We start from the raw sequence: 19,966 nt of genomic DNA, 5'->3' as shown, positions 1-19,966 counted from the left end.
TACCTTTGTCAGAAATGTAAAACAATTATAAAAAAAGAAATTGTTAACAAGGGATAAAAGATAACAAGGGGAATATTTAAAACTAGGGGATGCACGAAGGGGTGCACAAAGGGAAATGCCCCTTTGTTGCGCCCCTTTGGCGCACGACGTGCGGCGCCTGCTGGCTTGGCGCTTTTAACAGATCAGTTCCGTGAGCGATGACGTATCCTGTACTACAGACCTTCGGTCCCACCATCGCATTACCAGGAAGACACCTACACTCTTGTGAGTACCTCTATGATCCGGTGCTCAACTCCACCCACCAGGCTCGGCATTGCCCGCACCGCGGGTCCACCATCTCTCTTGAACACCTGGGTGAGATTCTACATCTGAGAATGTTGAACATATTGGCACCTTGCGGACCTCAGTGCCTTACCTTCCTGCTTCATACCATTTATCTCCAGCAGTATAATAAAGCCCTCCATTCAGTCGGTGTCTATCTGAGTTCAGCCTATCTTCTGTGGTTCCCCACGGGGCCCCTCCCCATGGGTGGAGTTAGAAACATATAGAAACATAGAAATGACGGCAGAAGAAGACCAACGGCCCATCCAGTCTGCCCAGCAAGCTTCACACATTTTTTTTTCTCATACTTATCTGTTTCTCTTAGCTCTTTGGTTCTATTTTCCTTCCCCCCCCACCATTAATGTAGAGAGCAGTGATGGAGCTGCATCCACGTGAAATATCAAGCTTGATTAGTTAGGGGTAGTAGGGGAAGTAACCGCCGCAATAAGCAAGCTACACCCATGCTTATTTGTTTTACCCAGACTATGTTATTCAGCCCTTATTGGTTGTTTTTTTTCTCCCCTGCCGTTGAAGCAGGGAGCTATGCTTGATATGCGTGAAGTATCAGTTTTTCTTCTCCCTTGCCGTTGAAGCAGAGAACTATGATGGATATGCGTGAAGTATCAGTTTTTCTTCTCCCCTGCTGTTGAAGCAGAGAGCTATTCTGGATATGCATTGAAAGTGAAGTATCACGCTTTTTTGGTTTGGGGTAGTAACCGCCGTAATAAGCCAGCTACTCCCCGCTTTGTGAGTGCGAATCCTTTTTTCTTCTCCCCTGCCGTCGAAGCAGAGAGCTATGCTGGATATGCGTGAAGTATCAGTTTTTCTTCCCCCTGCCGTTGAAGCAGAGAGCTTTGCTCGATATGCATTGAAAGTGAAGTATCAGGCTTATTTGGTTTGGGGTAGTAACCGCCGTAACAAGCCAGCTATCTCCACAGTGACCAAGTGTCCACAATGCCACAAACACAACACCCTTGTTTTGGCAAAAGTGTTCTGCGAGTGGGACTCTCCAGGTCCCACCCTAAGTAAAGGGATTTGGTACATCCCAGGCTTCTGGACTGATCTGGGTACATACAAGTAAAGGAAAATTGGTTCTTACCTGCTAATTTTCGTTCCTGTACTACCACGGATCAGTCCAGAACTCGCCCAATAGGTGAAGGTGGAGAGTCGACCACTCAACTGTCTTGTTTTTTTTCTCATGCAGACTTTTTGGAAGCAGTTTAGTACTTTTCAATATTTTAATTAGTATAGTTTTCAATTAGTTGCGGGGTACCGATCAATACTGAGGAACTGCAGGTGGCATTGAGGTCTATGAAGCAATGTCAGTAAAACTTACTCTGTCTCCATCTGCTGGCAGGGATGCATAAACCCAGGCATCTGGACTGGTCCATGGGACCACAGGAACGAAACATAGCAGGTGGTATCCAATTTTCCTTTTGCAAAGCCTGGGTGCACACCACGGTTTAGAGTGAAGAGCCCTGGGTGAGCTGGGAATAACTAGCAGCAGTGCTCCTTCCTGAGTTCTGCTTGTACGTTCCTTTATGGTTAAATCTTGGAGACCAAGCTCATGGGGAAAATTGTTTTCAGTTGCACTGACAGATAGATAAATCAGGGCTGAGGGGGATAAGTACATGCTTGGATTTATATACCCAGTTGTTGGCTGTCTGTCTTTAAAGGAATAACTTTCGTGTAGCTCTGCTGAGGGGAAGCATCATCCCAGGCGCCTGTCAGCTGTAGGATTGAAAAAATGTGAACATGTCACTCCTCAGCCAGTGACCCTCTGTTTCTCCCTCCCAAGAGCTATCCATAATATGATCTCGCACCCCATCCATCCCTGCCCTTCAAGCCCACTGGACGGGGCCCGGAGGAGCAGATCGTCTCTTCTCTTGAAGCTGGCTTCTAAAACAGATGTTCCCGGCAGTGGATGAGACTGATCCCCAGGCCTTGAAAGTACAGGGAGTTAGCGGTGCTGGGGGTGGGGGGAGGGAGGGAGGTTGCCAGAAGATTGCCCCTTAAGATGAAAGTTAAATTCTTGGTGCCTTAAGAACATGAATCATTTGCCTTCTGGGCTTGGGTTAGAGTTGATATTTAACAGACATGATGGGGCAAGGACAGGTCTGATTGTATCTCTGAAGCAACTGAGGACAGAGCTGGCCAGGAGTTTCTTGGGCCACTTTTGTCTGCAGACTGCACAGACATGCGATAGCATCGAGGTGTGCTTGATCAGTTGCTAGTGCAACTGGCCGCTTGGCTGCCAAGAAAACATTTTACTTTTCTGCTTTGTACTGTGATTCACTGGTGACTCGGCACCATTTATCAGAAGTGACAGATCATCAGTCTGGAGATGCCTGGGATGTGTAACCCAAACCTCAAGCCTTGGGGGGCCTAGCTCTGGAAAAGGGATAAAACACTGGGCATATTGTTCTGCATCTGTCAGCAAGAATATAACCACAGTATGTCTTGAAAATCGCTTCTTGAAGTCTTTGCAGCACTTAAAGGGGAAACCATGCAGCCTGGCTCACATGGCAGCACTGAAGCCAGATTTAAAGGGGAGGACTGAAAAAGCAAAAGATGTTAGATGCATTGAATAGGAAACAGGTAGCTAATGCACTCCTGCAAGAAACGCATCTTACAGACAGAACATAACAAACTGAAAAGACGATGGGTTGGCAGCGTGTTTGGTTTCTGCTTCCGCTAAGAGAGTGGGTGTTGCAATTTTGGTGAGTAGGTCATGGCGCTAACGGTGACAAAGGTTATCAAGGACCAAGAGGCTGTTTTTTGATTCTGGAAGCAGATCTTTATGGTCATCCTTCGTCCTGTGCAGGATTTATGTACCAAATTCTTCTGATCATTCCTCTTTTTCCCTAGGCTTTTGGAGAAGCTGCTTTGTAGCAAACCCAGGGTTGTGCTATTGGGAGTAGATTTCAGTTGCATGCATGATCCAGTTTCGGACCGTAACTGTGATCCCCCAAACTGGGGCAGGACCCCATATTTCCTGGATTGTATTGACCTATTTCTCTATTAAATTGGGATGCCAAACTGTTGGCAAAGAATACTGGTTGATTCTTCCAGATTTCATTTCTAAAAGTCAAGTAGGCTTTGTAAAAGGGTAGATAACGCTGCAACAGAAGAGATTACTACATTAAAAACCCCATCTTTGCTGATTAGTTTAATGCCAAAAAGGTATTTAACTGCGTAGAATGGCGTTACTTTGGGGGTTTATTTGTCCTAGATAAAATGAGCTTGAAGGGACATTTCCTTGAAGCAATTGTTGCTATACACGGATCCTTAAGCAGTGGTTTTGACTACGGTGAATGCTCTGGTGAATTTCCTTTGGCAAGGGGAACTCGTCAAGATTGTCCTTTTATGGCCTTTATTTCTATCATTGGAACCTTATAAAGCAATACAGAAGAATGATGGTATTGAAGGAACTAGGTGTGGGGCCCTTGTTGGGTTAAAATTACAGCATTTGCTGATCATTTGCTGGTATTTGTCCACTCCCAAATTCTCCCTCTTAACTTTGCAGAATATTTTGAGCAATTTGGGCAGTAATCTGATTTTAAGTTAAAGACAAGCCTGAAACGATGGCATTTCCAAAATCTGTGCAAACTTTGTGGGGACAGAATTCTGCTTTCAAGTGGGTATCTACTTTTACTTATCTGAGTGTACAGATTCCAATAGATCTGAAGCATCTGTACGAGTCCAGTGTTTCATCTTTATTGGAGTATTCAAAGCTCTAGCAGTGGCATAATTTGCCATTTTCTCTGTAGGTGGAATTATTTTATTTACGATAGTGGTATTTCCCAGGTGGCTATGTCTTTTTAGCTTTTTCCCATTCAAGAGTTAGAGGAAATTAAAAACTTTGGATGCTGTCTTGTAAAATTTAGTATAGAAGGATTCTTAGTGTGTCGCTATGTTGGGTCAGGCTAGACTGGGATCGAGAAGGTCTTGCACTCCCTGATCTTAAGCTTTACAATGAGGCTTGTCTTGCTTGAATTCTTCTGGATTATTAATTTCTCCATGGAATCTGCAGTATCTGCCCTGTTTTCTTTATGTAAAGTGTTACAGGCAAATAACAAACAATTGGGAAGTAATATTAGGACAAGTGTGTTAGTGGCTCCTTTACAGTGAATGTGGTATTGGGCTACAAAAACTTTAGGCTGTGAGCCTAGGTGTCTCCCCTCTTGCCTGTTCAGGGTAGCCATGACTTGCCCCTGAGATAGCAGGTAAAAACTTTCCTAGCTTGGGTTCCCTCACCTCCAAAATGTATTAGGGAACAATGGTACTGTGTTATCTTTCCAGCAACCAAAAGAGCAGTATCGGCTAGCTAATGAGAATTTGCTTTTCTGCAGTTGCGGCATTAAGTTACCCCTCGAGGTAAGCATTATCTTAACCCTTCTTTTAAAGCAAGAAATTTTCTTGACGTAAGAAATGGAAGTAGTGTTGATATCGAAATTTACAAAAAGCCGATTGAACCAACTCCTATACTGAACTAGCCAGCTCTGGGAACAGGGACTTGCCTTCAGTTCCTACATGGGAGACGTTTATGGAGTGTTGCGAATGAATAAAGGCACTTTCAGGTAATGCGTATCTGCGGGAGATGTCTTTTAAATGCCTAGGCAGAGCTTATATAACACCAGTTAGAGCTCATACGGTGCATTTAGTGAATTCGGATCTGTGTGAGAAATGTCGGATAACCCCCGGGTTCATCTGCGTATGCTTTTTGGAGCTGTCATGGGGTTCAATCCTTTGGGAAGAGGGTTACCAGCTTTCTTGGTTTTCTCCTGAATCAAACTATACAGTTAGATTCTTTTTTCTTTGTAGCAATTTAAAGAGAAAGGGGAAAAGATGCGTGTGAGGAGAGCCTTTCTTTTGGGTAAAAAGGCGGCTTTGGCTGTATGGACCCAAAAGTAAGGCCCATCATTCCGGCACTGGCGCCCCCAGTTTTATTTCATGATGCAAATAGAAAGCTTGGCTAGTCGGTCTTCCTAGCCTTGCGGAAGATCTTTTTTGAATATTTGGCACAGTTATATTCAATTGATAGGAGTTGGGTACTCTGTTTTTGAACTGATGTTTACCCCCTTCCCTCTTATTTTATTGAATTGGTTGGACTGTCCGGGCTGATTGGTGCTAGTAAATGGATGATTTTCTGTAGGGGTGGGGATGGGAGGGATTGAGGGCTTGAGGGGGTACTCATTGGAGAGATACTGCTTCGTAGTTATTGTCGTAGCCATGGGGGATGGTGGGGGCATAAGGAAAATTGTGCCTCGTGGTTTCTTCCATGATACCATTATTGTGATTTATGCAAAAATTCTTGATGATGCGAGGTGTGATTATATTGCCAAACTTCGGGGACTTGGGACAGATTTGGGATTGTGGGGGGAAGAAAAGTTGTAAAACGGCATGACTTGGGCTGCTATGAATGTTTTGTATAATCCATAAGTTGACGTGCAGTGGCTTTTCTGTGTTTAATATTTCTTTTAATAGTTTCAATAGTAAAGGGGAGGACTCGGGCCTTCTTATCGGGTCACCCCTGATTTTAACCTTGCTGCAGTCATAGGGGATGGGGAGAAGGAGAGGGATTCTGATTTTGCAGGTAACCATCTCTTTTCAGAGTTAAGCCTTCAAGTCATAGTGTTGAGAAGTCCAGTGCCATCTTGCTCCCTTTTCCAGTATGTCTGGGGCGGAGTCTGATAGAACCATGTGACAACAAACCATTATTTAGGTTTGTTTCCAAGTGCTACTTGTGCATGCAGCTAGGAAGAGAATTTATTACCTGGACTGACGAGCCCTTTCATGTTGCTCCAGTGACCTCGGGGTCGGCCCCTGCTCAGGCTCCAAATAGGTACAAATTAATTCATTCCATTGCAGAGATTTGTTTTGAGTTGGGAACGCAGGGGCGAGGCAAGCAGCCTGCACAGAGGGGCCAATTGGGTGCAGCTGTGCCATGATAATAGTGATATAAATATTTATATATCAGGGCATCACTATAGACAGCACTTCACAAGATAACTCCCCCCCCCCCCCCCTAAACTGAATCACAGGTAGTTTAATTGACTTGCTCAAGGCCATGTGGGAGGTGAATAGGGGAATGGACTGCAGTTTTTTTTAATCTCACTACCACACTACACTGCCAGGCAAGAGCTCAGATACACTGTGGATGACCTACAGCGGCAGCAGCAGCCTGCCGCCTTTATTTTGTAAGGTAAGTGGGGGGATGAGGGGTTTTCTGCCTACCTGGTGGCTGTGGTACCTTCCTAGCTCTTCTGGATTTGAGGTTTATGGCTTCCGACCATGTTCCACTATGGGAACGTCTGTATTGGGGAGATGCCTCTGGTCCAGTATTCCTTCTGTCTTTGACAGTTCCCATGTCCTTGAATCTTGCAGGAGGAATATCAGAGTGAAGGGATCACCTGGCACAATATTGACTACACCGATAACGTGGGCTGCATTCACCTGATCAGCAAGAAACCCACCGGCCTCTTCTATCTCTTGGATGAGGAAAGCAAGTAAGCAGGGTGTGGATGTGTGGTGGGAGTCCAGCCATGTGGATACGCACTAATGCCTCTGTCAGCTACCCTGTCTTTGAAAGCAGCATCAGAAGTAGCAATGTAGTTACGCTCATGCACTAGACAGATTCACTTTTGAATCCACTTTTGAGGCTTTTGTGCTGTCTGGAAACTGAGAATTTTCTGTCAGGTTCCTGAATAATTAACTGTTTAGGGTAAAATAATGCTGTTTAGGGTAAAAGGTAGAAAATAAGTTTGGGCACTTATTTGTCTGCACTCCTGTGAGATTGGGGCTCTCCCTGCTGAGAGTGATGATGATAGAGATGGTGATGGTGGTGCTATGTCTGTACAGCACTGTGTATCTCTTGTAGTACTATATACATGTTTAATAATAGTAATGGAACGCTGTACCTTTTGATCTTTGTTCAAGATTTTATTTAAGTTTTAGGAAGCAGGGTGAAAGCCTGGCTATTTGAACAAGCTTTCGAAGCCTGATTTTTTTTTTTTTTTTTTTTTAAATCCAAATGTCTAGACTATTTTCCTTCCTTGATATTTTTTGTTTTATGAGTTGTGGTTTTGGGGTTGTTTTTGTTTTAATTCTAGTTTATGTATTTGACATCTCTTTATTGTCAACCAAAAAAATATATAGTGGCAAAAAACAATATATAACATCATCCACAATCAGTGCAAGTATTAATTCTAGTTTTTATTCTTTTTCTGGGGAAAAATGGGTGTTTGGGTGACTGTTGTATATTTGTTTTTGTATTTCTTTTTTTAGTGTCCTATTTATCACATTTGATCCTGCTCTGAGGGATTTGTTCTGTTGAGCAGTAATCAAGTTGGTGCTGATACTAGTAGTAGTGGCAGCTATGATGGTAGAAGTGGTCATGGAGAAGAAAGTAGTGGTGGTTAGTGACCATCTTGGTAGCGGTTGTGGTGGTGGTATTGTATTTATTTAGAGTTAGACCATATGACATTCAGGTATAGTAGGTATTTTAGTGTTGGTAGTGGTGATGGTGTAGGTGGTGATGATAGTGACCAATATGGTGATGATCCTGGTGGTAAGTGAGGCCATCAGCCTGGCTTGGTGTTCTGCTCTGCACAGTCTTTCCTTGGGTATTTTTATCTTTTATGGCTTGCATTAAAAGACACTTGCATGGGAGAGAGCAGTACCGAATATACTGTCCTTATGAACTTCGTATGGTAATTGACAGGAACTGTTAGGCTATGTTAGAGCACCTAAGAAACATTTATGAGCTGCCCAACACTGTGATCTCACTTTTATTTTGCTTCAAGACCCTGGCTGGTCTGGTTAAAGACCAGATGGCCTTAGAAGCTGAATTCCACTTCCCTACTCACCCTAGGTTTCTCCAGAGCAGAGCTGAGGGGGCAAGACCAAGCAGGAGCTTGTACTAATACTAGCTGTGCTTTATAGGTTCCAGGAAACTTCACTTTCCAGCTGTGTCACGTGAGCACCTTTAAACAGATGCATACATTCTTAAAGGTCAGATTTAAACGAGGATTCCTGCCAAAGAATGGGGCATGCTAAATAAAACTTCCTCTACATGCAGGGGAACGATCCATTACCATTTCCCCTTACGCAAAAGCGTAGCTTTATGCAGGATGAAAGTCTACAATGCTCAGCCCATGAAGTGATCCGATTTACCTTGTAAAACATCCACTCTTAGGGGCTTAGAAAGTGTATCTGGCAAAGGTCTTTCATTTCTGCTTTTCTTTTTTTTTTCACTGCAGTTTCCCTCATGCCACGCACCAGACGCTGCTTGCCAAGTTCAAACAGCAGCATGAGGAGAACAAGTTTTTTGTGGGGACGCCGGTTATGGAACCCGCCTTTATCATCTGGCATTTTGCGGGGAAAGTAAAGTACCAGATCAAGGTAGGTGCCCTGGCTGTGGCCGGGCCTCATGCCTGTGTCTCTCGCTTTTGCTCTTTCTCTCCCAGCGGGCCCCTTTAGAGGCCTACATGCAGCAGCCTCCGGTGTGAATGCCCCGAGCAACACGTTTGTGAGGACTGGGCTGACTCCGTTTTCTAAAGAAGCAGAGGAATTGCGTTGCTGTTTCTGTTTCTTCGCTATACTAATGCTGAGGCACAGAGACTTTCAGCTTATTTTTTTTTAAATAGGTAAAAGATCCACAGGATTAGGAGTCATTCAATTGTTTAACGGCCCTAATTTGCTCTTCTAAACAAAGAAAGCAGCTTTTCAGGTCAGCTGTGCATCTGAATGTAAATATCCATCATGTAGGTCTGGACCTAAAGCGGTAGTATCGGTCTTCCATTGGCTGGTAGAGGGCTGAAGCATTAAATGTCACCCCACAGTCATCGCGGGGTATCCCCAAGTTATAGCCACCAGCCCTTCACACGCACCGCTGCCTTATGTTGTGGCCTCAACCGCTGGTAGTCTCCCCGGCACTGTTACGGGTTTGCTAATGGTTACCGAGGCGATGCACTAGGAGGCCCTCTCGACCTCTGAGGTGGTATCCACGAGCTTCTCTGACAAACCTGCTGAATGCTGTGGGCTGCCAACGCAGCATGGGGACTTCCACTGTATTTGCCAAAGCTCTGCTTGGAAGTTCCGTGGGAGAGTCGCTGGAGGTGGCGAGAGGTACAGGGTGGGTGGGGGGAAGAAAAGAAAAGAAAATCATCAAAGCAGTTAGGTAGACTTGAAACCTTTATGAGGCTAACAGATTGCTGATGATGCAAGCTGTCCATCTACCCAAGGACCCTGCTGGGTGCTGCCTGAAGAAGGGTCCTTGTTTGTCCTACGAGCCCACATCTTTAGTTCCCTGTATATACCCGGATCAGTCCAGACTGCTGGGCTTTGCCTCCCTTCTAGCAGATGGAGACAGAGAAAAACTTGTAAGCCACCCCCTCTTACGTGCTACCCGCATCTCCTCAGTATTTCTCTTTCTCCAGCAGATGGAGGTAGTGCAAAACCTGCGATTTGCACTTTTTTATTGATGTGTAGGCTAATCTTAAAAAAAAAAAAAAAAAAAAAAGAGGATAGTGACAGGAGAGTAAAGTTTTTTTACCAAAAAAAAGCAAAGGAGAGTTTTTTGCAGATCAAGCAGAGCAGTGGATCCAGCCTCCCAGGGGGTAGGCAGATCTCAGGGAGACCATCCCTCCTGGTAGCAGCCAATTCTGGAGCTGGGGTTGGTGATCCCACGTGGCTCCACTACGATAAGACTCTGGGAGTGATACTGATAGTCTGGTCCCTCCCCCTCGGTCCTGGTCGGCTCGACACACATAAAAAAAAACAAAAACCCAGCAGCCGCCTTCGGGTGGTTCAGCGGCTTTCAAACAAGAAAAAAAAGAAAAGGAACAGAGCAGCCGGACCGGGTCTAGGCATAACGCTTTCACGCGGGAGTGCTCTGCCGGTGGGGTGCACACTTTCGGCTTCAGCCACAGTGCTCGTGCCGTTTTCTCTTTCCCTGTACATACCCGGATCAGTCCAGACCATGGGTAGAGCGCCCCCCCCCCCCCCGTTCCAGCAGGTGGAGACAGACCAGAGTTCTAAGGGTAACCTATATAAGGACGGAACCCACCCTGGAACCCTCAGTATTTGTCTGTCTCCAGCAGGTGAAACAGCTCACCCTTTGGTTCCCTGTTTAGCTTGCCCTCTGTGCTTTTTATTTATTTATTTATTTATTTTAATATTTTTATATACCGATAACCGTTTGCACATCGTACCGGTTTACATGCAACAGAATGGAGGTGCCAGGGAACGGGAGCATCCTTTACATAGAACATAAAACAGTAACGGTAACAATAACCAATTATATTATTTGCAGCGTTAAAGAAAGTGGAGAGAGCAATTTAGGAGTTAACAGTAGCTACGGGGCAAAGATAGGATAATTGGACAGTTAGAGTATATTTACAGGCTATAAATAGAATATCTAGAATACATCTTCGAAAGATACTCAATAACATGGCATAATGCAAATTTGTATATCATTTCCTTTCCTTTCTCTGGGGCAAGCTCACGCAAGTACTCTTTAATTTACTTCTTAATTTTAAAAATTAAAAAAAAAGATTTTTTTCTCTGACTGCCTGTGTCAGGGCAGACAGTTCTGTCTCCCTCGCTCTTGGGGTTCCTAGGGGGGCTTTGCCCCTTGATTTCTGTCAGCCTAGGTTCCCTTCCCGGTTACCTAGTGTGGGTGATACTGGTGGTGCCAGTCCCTCTCCCCACGTTTGTATCTGCTGTTGTGCCCCGAGATGCCCATGCCTCGGTGGAGCTTCAGGGAGGATTATCATACCCCTGCAAAATAAAACAGGCAGCAGTTTTATTTTGTGAGGAGGGAGCTCCTTATGCACAAAGCATTTCTTGCCACTCAAGCACAACAGAAGGGAACTACAGTGCAGGGTCAACCTGAGGGTCCCCCAAGTAAAGTTCCTAGGCATCAACACCCCCCAGGGATCTCTACAGGTAAAGAAGCTTCTGGGCTGTACCCTTCCTGGGGCTGGAGCCTCCATGACCGACCCAGTGGGAATGGGCCAGGCGGATGCGTCCCTGGCTCCTTCGCCCCTCCCGGGGGGGGGGGGGGAGGGACACCTGGATGAGGACCTTGGCAAGGTGTGTCTCCTCTGGGAAGGCGATGATCCTAAGGTAGTCCACCTGTTTCACAAGGAGGAATTGGACCTGCTTATTCCGTGGGTCTTGGCGGAGCTCAGAGTGGACCTTCCTCAAGCGCTTCCACAGGGTTCGGTGGATCTGGTCCTATCTGGGTTGTGGGATCCTTCCAGGACTTTTCCTCTGCATCCCATGCTCCAACAGTTGATTACTCGGGAGTGGGATGTCCCGTATGCCAGCCTCCGAGTGGGACACGTGATGGAAAAGTTGTACCCATTGGCCGAGGAGATTTTGGAGCTCCTGAGATTTCCCAAGGTGGATGCTTCTGTGTTGGCAGTCACAAAGAGGACTACGATCCCAGTTGCTGGGGCGGCAGCCCTGAAAGATCTCCAAGACACAAAGCTGGACGTTCTCCTGAAGAAGACTTTTGAGGTTTCTGCCCTGGGCACTAGGGCGGCCGTCTGCAGTAGCTTTATGCTCCGGGGCAGTTTGGGTACAACAGTTGTTAGCTTCTCAGGAATCAGTTCAGGCAGAGTGCCTGGAGGCGGCGGTCGCATATGGGGCGGATGCCTTATGTGACCTCCTGCGGACGTCTTCCAGGACCATGGCGTCGGCAGTCTCAGCCAGGAGACTTCTTTGGCTACGCAATTGGTCCATTGATGTCTCTTCTAAGGCCCAGTTGAGCTCTTTACTTTTCAAGGGAAAGTTCCTCTTTGGAGAGGATTTGGAGCAGTTGATCAAGTTGCTGGGCGAAAATAAGATTCATAGACTTCCGGAGGGTAGGCTGAGGCCCTCCAGGGGATTTCATACGGCCTGTACTCTGTTTTGGGGCCAAAGAAGATTCCAGCTGAATAGGACCCCGGGGGCGACTCAGCGGCTACCCGCCGGTAGGGCCTAGCCCTGGTCTCATTCCTTTCGAGGCAGACGGACCACTAGGGACGGTGCCGGTTCTGCTTCCCTTCGGGCCAAGTCAGCTCAGTGAGATGCGGTCTACCCATTCCTCTGTTCCCAGAGTGGGAGGCCGGCTGTCCAGCTTTTACGAGGAGTGGGTCAAGATAACCTCCAACCAATGGGTTCTCGATGTCATAAAACACGGTTACACACAAAAAAACATATCCACCTCAACTTGTATTAATAATTTAAGGGACCTTCATATCATTCCCTCACTTTGATATCTTTCAGAGCCTTACGTAATTCTCTATCGATAAATCAAAGGGATATTCTTTTAATCATTGGTCCAGTATTTTTAACAATTTTTGTAAAACATTTTTACAAAAACTTTTGAATATTAAAAAGTGCACTACTTCTCCATTTTTTGGAATATGCTGATTCTAGCCCCTGAAGCAGCAGTTTGCGAAACATGGTACCGTGTTGGGCATGAATTAACTTAAAAAAAACGGGGAAGTAGTGCACTTTTTAATATTTAAAAGTTTTTGTAAAAATGTTTCAAAAAAATTGTTAAAAATACTGGACCAGTGATTAAAAGAATATCCCTTTGATTTATCGATAGAGAATTACGTAAGGCTCTAAAAGATATCAAAGTGAGGGAATGATATGAAGGTCCCTTATATTATTAATACAAGTTGTGGTGGATACGTTTTTTGTGTGTAATTGTCAAATCGTATTGCCCATTAAGGCTTTTTTCCCGATATTATAAAACACGGTTACACATTGGAATTTGCTCGACCCATCCAAGACCTGTTTCTTGTGGCTCCTTGCAGTTCTCACACCAAATGACTGTTCGTGCGTCAGACCCTCGACTGACTCCTGAGTCTGGGGGCCATTGTAGCCGTCCCCCAGACAGAATGCACGAAAGGGAGTTATTCCATTTACTTCATCGTCCCCAAGAAGGAGGGATCATTCCGGCCGATCCTCGACCTGAAGAAGGTAAACAGGGCCCTCAAGATTCCGTATTTCAGGATGGAGACCCTGCGCTCTGTCATAGCGGCAGTCCGCAGTGGCGAATTCTTGGCTTCCCTGGACTTGACCGAGGCGTATTTGCACATAGCCATTCGCAAGGATCATCAGAGGTTTCTTCGCTTCAAGATTCTTGGCAACCATTTCCAGTTTTGTGCGCTGCCGTTCGGGCTCGTGACAGCGCCTCGTACGTTCACCAAGGTGATGGTGGTAGTGGTAGCAGCCCTTCGGAGGGAGGGTGTGCTTGTTCATCTGTATCTGGACGACTGGCTCATTTGGGCGAAGTCTAAGGAGCTGTGCGAGGCAGCGTTTGGCAGAGTTGTGGAGCTCCTGGAGTCGGGATGGGTAGTCAATCAGGCGAAAAGCAACCTTCTTCCGTCTCAGGTGTTGGATGTCTTGGGAGCCCAATTCAATACCCGGGTAGGAAAGGTTTTTCTCCACAGACAGGATCACCAAGTTGACACAACAAATCCGCCGCCTGTTGTCGCTTCCGATCCCCATGCCAGCCTTTCAGGTTGGGGAGCGGTCTGCCAATCACAGGTGGTCCAAGGAACCTGGTCAACAGAGGAGTCGCAGTGGTCCCATTAATCACCTGGAGATGAAGGCAGTCCATCTGGCGCTACAACTGTTTCTGCCGATTGTACGCAATCAGGTGGCACGGGTGCTGTCCAACAACGCGACTATGGTGGCCTACATCAACCGTAGCCGCAGAGGCGGCACAGCTCATGGACTGGGCAGAAAAGCATCTCTCCATTCTGGCAGCATCACACATCGCAGGACTCTGGCAACGTGCAGGCAGATTACTTGAGTCGACAACGGATTGATCCCGGGGAGTGGGAGCTATCCAAGGAGGCAATGGCCTTTATCATTTGCAGGTGGGGCTTCCCCCCATCTGGACTTGATGGCAACTCAGAGGAACGCCAAGGGCTCCTGCTTTTTCAGTTGCAGACAAACACAGAGCAGAAGGGGTTGATGCCTTGGTTCTTCCGTGGCCGACCAAGATTCTACTCTTGTCTTCCCCCTGTGGCCACTGGTCGGCAAAGTTTTATGCCGCATAGAGGATCACCCAGGGAAGGTAATCCTGGTAGCTCCGGAATGGCCTTGGCGCCCGTTGTTCGCGGACCTAAGTCAATCTGGCGGAGGACGGTCCCCTCAGGTTGGGTCATCTTACCCATTTGCTACGTCAAGGCCCTATGTTTTTCGATCAGGCAGATCGCTTTTGTCTTGCGGCCTGGCTTTTGAGCAGAGGCAATTGAGGAAGAAAGGTTATCAGGACGACGTTATCACTACCCTCCTACAAGTTCATAAACCTTCTACCTCGTTGACATATGTTAGGGTATGGAAGGTGTTCGAGTCATGGTGCAAGGAGCAGGGTGTCCTTCCCCCAATGTTCTTCAGTGCCGCAGATTCTGGCGTTTTTACAAAAAAGCTTAGCTAAAGGATTGTCCTTCGGATCCAGGTGGCAGCTTTGGGATGTCTCCTAGGCAAGCTTCATGGCAGTTCCCTCGCGTCACATCCTGATGTGGTCCGTTTTCTTTGAGGGGTGAAACATTTGAATCCTCCAGTCCGTCCAGTCTTTCCGTCTTGGAGCCTGAATTTGGTACTTAGGGTCTTGTGTGATGCTCCTTTTGAGCCTCTTAAAAGGGCTCCTTAAAGGACCTCCCCCTAAAGACTGTGTTTTTGGTGGCTATTTGCTCAGCTTGCAGGGTGTCAGAGCTTCAAGCCCTTTCTTGTCGGGAGCCCTTTCTACGCTTTTCGGATTCGGGGGGGTCTCTCTTAGGACCGTTTCATCTTTTTTGCCAAAGGTGGTTTCGTCGTTCCATCTAAATCAGTCTGTGGAACTTCTGGCATTTTTGCGCATTGATTTGGAGGTGCCGCATGCTAGGGAGTTGAAGCATCTAGATGTAAGGAGGGTTCTCCTGCGCTATTTGGAGGTCACAACTTCTTTCAGAGTTTCGGATCATTTGTTCGTCTTGTGGAATGGCGCTAAGAAAGGACAAGTGTCCAAGGCGACTATAGTCCGGTGGTTGAAAGAGGCTTACATTTGTCGTGGCCAGCCAGTTCCTGAGGGCTTGAAAGTGCACTCGCTGCGCACTCAAGCCTCTTCTTGGGCTGTGTCAGTCGGTGTCACCGCAGGAGACTTGCAGGGCGGCGACTTGGAAGACACTTAACACTTTTGTTCGTCACTACTGTTTGGACGTTCAAGCTCCAGATGACGGCAGTTGTTTTGGCAGATGTGTTCTTCAAGCAGGACTTGCAGCGTCACACCCTGTGTAGGGAAGCTTTGGTACATCCCAGCAGTCTGGATTGATCCGGGTATGTACAGGGAAAGGACAATTAGTTCTTACCTGATACTTTTCATTCCTGTAGTACCACGGATCAGTCCAAACACCTTACCTTAAAGGGGTTTATCGTGAGAGTCCGCTCTGATAGTTAATTTCTACTGAAGAAACCAAAAGAAGGCTACATGTTTGTTCGGTTTTATTAATCAGTTCAATAGTTTTCTGGTTTGGTTTTTGCTTGATTTGCAATTTTGCTGCACTTTTATCCTCCAAGTTGTTTCTGCTTTGATATTGTTTATACTGAGGAGATGCAGGTAGCATACCTGGTTAAGAGGGGGTGCCTTACAAGCTTTTCTGTCTCTCCATCTGCTGGAAGGGAGGCAAAACCCAGCAGTCTGGACTGATCCGTGGTACTACAGGAACAAAAATTATCAGGTAAGAACTAATTTTCCTATTCTTGCTAGCCTTATGGAGCTGGCCAAGGAGCAAAAGTGCTATGTGCTGCCATTTGAGAGACCCAAGTGTGATTTCCAAGCTGGGCTGCCGCCCCTCAGCTCGCCCTGGTCTGGGGATGCCACGGAAGCAGCAGTCGTGGCCCTTGGAGAAGGGAATCCCAGTCATCACTTGGTGGCAATGCCCTCTGGCCAAACTCAGGGGTGTACACATTCTGCAGGGAGCCACGGTCTGTGGCCTGTGATTGGGATGCACAGGAAAAGGCTGAAAAGTGAGGGACATAGAAATCCAAGCTCATGGCATTGTAGTCCCAGAAGTGAGCAGTTCTTATCTGAGTTTTTTGTCTAGAGGCGTAGAATGAAACTGCCAAGCCAAAACATTTTTAGTAATTTGTTAGTCTTCTAAAGCTGTCCTTTCTTTCCAGCCACTCTGCTGGTTTGTTTGTTTTTTGGGTTTTTTTTTTTAACTATTTGCTTTGGCCTCTGATCACCTAAATGGATTCTTGATTACCAAAAACAGTGGAAATGCCAGTAAAACAGTGGACCCTGGGTGCAAAAATTGCTGGTGATATCTGCAAAGTCCCAAGGGGAGGGGGCTGGGACTTAGCGGGTGGGACCTCACTGTGACTGTGGGACAGGAGATCTGACCTGGAATTGCTCTCAGGCCATGCCTTGACCTTTCTGGCCCTAGGATTTCCGGGAGAAGAACACAGACTACATGAGGCCGGACATCGTGGCCTTGCTAAGGAGCAGTGACAGTGCCTACATCCGAGAGCTGATCGGCATGGATCCCGTGGCTGTGTTCCGCTGGGCAAGCCTCCGGGCTGCCATTCGAGCCATGGCAGTTTTGAACCAGGCTGGGAGAGAGAGGGCTCAGAAAACTGCAGGTTGGGTTTATGTCTAAGCTCTCACTGTAGCACTAAGTTCTGGTAGCTATGTTGATTCAGGGGAAAACTGGACACCAATATTTTATTTTTATGTTTTTAAAATTTTGATTTTGTTTGTTAGTTATTGGACCTGCATGTACCTCCGATTGTATTTGTTTTGTACTTGCCCAGAATCTCTGGGCTTCTAAGTGGGGGGGGGGAAAAAAATTCTGTACATGGGCCTTTGATATTGGAAAGGACCGTCTGAAGAAGGGACTTGTGTGTTCTCAAAAGCTCATGTACAACATTCATCCTCAGATAATTATTTTTGTCCAATACAAGGTCAAAAATACAGACCCGCCATGTATCCCTTAAATGGCATCAACAAAGGCATATGTTGCTCCAGACATGGGCTATGGAGGCGAGTTTATATGGAAGAGCATTACTCGTAAGGGACACAGAGAGTTATTCTTTAAGTTTGAATGTTTCTAACCCAGTTCATAGCAGAGTATGTGCCATCCATTGTTGTCTGAGCATGCTTTGCCACACTTGTCTTTTTAAAGCATCTCTGGTTCCTTACTGTACCGACAGGTGTGGTGCGAAAGGGTCCCAGAGTTCCACTTGGAGAACTTCAGAGAGCCAACATTCAAGCGGAGAAAGTTTACCGGTGAGGAATGCAAGGGCGCTTGGTGTACCTCAAAGCCAACGGGGGGGATTTGGCATCGATCACCTGATGCCAGGCCGATGGATACAAGCACCTGGCTGCCAGGAAAGCCATGGGATTGAGATCTACGGCATCTTCATGGCTACAATAACTACATCATTGCCTTTTTATGGTTTGCAACTTACAGCGTGAAGAAGCCTTGGAGAGTCAATAGAGTTCTTCATGTCCTCCTGCAGCTTACTGCTTTTAGTGCACCCTCTGCTGCATCCTTTGCCCTGTTAATGCTTATAAGATACCTTGCCTTGACTAATGAAGGGGTGTAAGCTTGGCAACTATTTATAGTCCTCATTCCTGCCCAACAAGAATTCTTAGCAAAACAAATCCATTTATTGCAATACTCTATACATTTGCATTATTTTTATTTTATTTATTCAATGGCATTTGTTTATCACTTTCCCAATTAAAAATCGCTCAAAGCGATATGCATTCTTTAAAGGAACGATGGTGCTTTATCTGACTGTTAAAACACGTCCAGAACCTACATGGCAAAAGCCCCAACGTGCACTGGGAGTCTTAACTTTTTTTAATGTCACGTCTGCACTTTCACTGAGCGCGACATCACAAAGGCAGTTCTGCTGGCCATTCAGACTGTGTCTATCACCCATCAGCATTTAAGAATGCATGAAAGTAATGTCTGGATGCTGGCGACATGCGCCCAGGGAGAGTGCACCTCCCACGCTGGGTTGCAGGCCCTCTATCTACCAACTGCAGGCATCTAATGATGTAAACCAGCAAAGGGGCCAAGTTCTACTGAAGATCCAGATTGGATTAACTTGGCATACTGCTCTTCATTAAAATATCAAAGCAGGCTACAATAAATTTAAAAGATAAAAAAATAAACAATATACATAACAAATCAACAGTAATGTAAGTTATTTTATTTACATACAATATAAAATAACAGAGAGAAATCCTCCCCTTCTGCCGCTCCGGCTTAGTTAATCTTGGTGTGTGCACCTCCGTGGGTTTGCGAATCCTTTATCGGTGCCCTCCTTGTTCCAGGGGAGTTACTTGCTTTGCTTTCCTGCTCTTGACGTGTCGCTGAATTCCAACAAGCCAACCCAAGTTCACCGCCCTCTGAAAATGAGAATTTCCTGGTGGGAGGAGCTGGGGTGCCCATACAATATCCAGAGGATAATTTTCAGAAGATCTTAACTGGCTAACTAACCAGTTGCCCAGGTAAAATTGGGGGGGTGGAAAACGTGCCCCTGCCTCCCCTTCCCCCAGGGGTTACCAATGTTGCAAAGAGGCGGGGAGGGCAGAACCAGCCGGTCATTCATCTTCAAAGAGAAATCCTTTTAAAACGTGCTTTTACCTGCCAGCTTCCCATGGAGTTTTGATGTTGAGGTGTATAACAGCCAGAAATCCCCAGCGGCTCCGAGCACCGCCCGCTCCCTAGCTTTGTGCTGGACCCTTCCGCACTGTATTCACTGTAGGGTGTTGTGCGTTTTCCCTTTCCGCAGCCGCTCTGTGCTTGATTTCTCATTTGATTGCACCGAGGATTTCGATATTGATGTTTTTGAAGACATCATTACGTTTTACGAAAACAAGAAGTAAGTGGGAAAAGCCGGAGGTGCCGCAGCCTGAGATCCAGGGGAGGGGGAGGGCGTGAGGCTCTCCAGGGGTTATTGACAAAAGCCTTTGAATCCGCCCGGCACACAGAGAGCAAGAGACGCGGACCCCAGGGAGGTATATGCTGAGAGTTTACCCCCTTCACTCTGAGGCCCAAAAATCATTTATTTTTTCCACACAGATGTGGTAAATGCATCTGTCATCCTCTGCACGCTGGGGAAAATTTAACTCCAAACGGGAGACCTTTGTCTTGCCAAACCTTTACCTTCATTCAGCAATAAGCCTGGGTGGCTTCTAAAGTGACTTTTACATCTTTTTTTTTTTAACTTAAAATATTGGTCTCTTTCTGTTGGATTTCCCAGCGACGTTCTCCCAGGTGTAGCCACTCAGAATATTCCACCATCCTCCCCCAAACAAAACACATTAAAATGGAAAGCAAGAGCAGCGGGGCTATTGAGACGGGGTCTCCGAGTGGATTTGCTGCGGTTGGCTAAACCAGCCCATGCACACTTGCTAACTAACCCTCTGTGCTAAACTACAAAAAAAAGTACTTCCCTGTACGTACCAGAATCAGTCCAGACTCCTGGGTTTTGCCTCCCCTCCAGCAGATGGAGACAGAAGTTTTGGCGGACTTGTCTTAAACCCTGCAGTGCTACCTACAGTCCGCCTGTATTTCTCGGTCTCCAGCATATGGTGGAGGTGCAAAACCTACTGTCTGGTCTTAGTAAAAAAAAAAAA

At 46.4% G+C, this 19,966-nt stretch overlaps 1 protein-coding gene across 13 annotated transcripts in view; it reads left to right on the top strand.

The window, feature by feature from the left end:
• The window catches only part of MYO9B (myosin IXB), a 330,363-nt gene that overhangs the window by 187,625 nt on the left and 122,772 nt on the right, over positions 1 to 19,966 (top strand). For 10 of the 13 annotated variants that reach the window (XR_003858374.1, XR_003858373.1, XR_003858375.1 and 7 more), the window contains exons 11-15: positions 6,709 to 6,830; positions 8,583 to 8,724; positions 16,758 to 16,953; positions 17,524 to 17,599; positions 19,120 to 19,209. Coding sequence is in view for 10 of the 13 variants with exons in the window: in XM_029614163.1 (XP_029470023.1) it covers positions 6,709 to 6,830; positions 8,583 to 8,724; positions 16,758 to 16,953; positions 17,524 to 17,599; positions 19,120 to 19,209 (626 nt within the window). In the remaining 3 variants the exon portion in view is untranslated. The remainder of the gene's footprint in view (positions 1 to 6,708; positions 6,831 to 8,582; positions 8,725 to 16,757; positions 16,954 to 17,523; positions 17,600 to 19,119; positions 19,210 to 19,966) is intronic. The other 3 variants (XM_029614164.1, XM_029614168.1, XM_029614162.1) reach the window with 1 other exon arrangement.

This window comes from Rhinatrema bivittatum, chromosome 8 (genome assembly GCF_901001135.1).
Source record: "Rhinatrema bivittatum chromosome 8, aRhiBiv1.1, whole genome shotgun sequence".
In the NCBI taxonomy this organism is placed as follows: domain Eukaryota; kingdom Metazoa; phylum Chordata; class Amphibia; order Gymnophiona; family Rhinatrematidae; genus Rhinatrema; species Rhinatrema bivittatum.
This window is presented reverse-complemented; position numbering and strand designations above follow the sequence as displayed.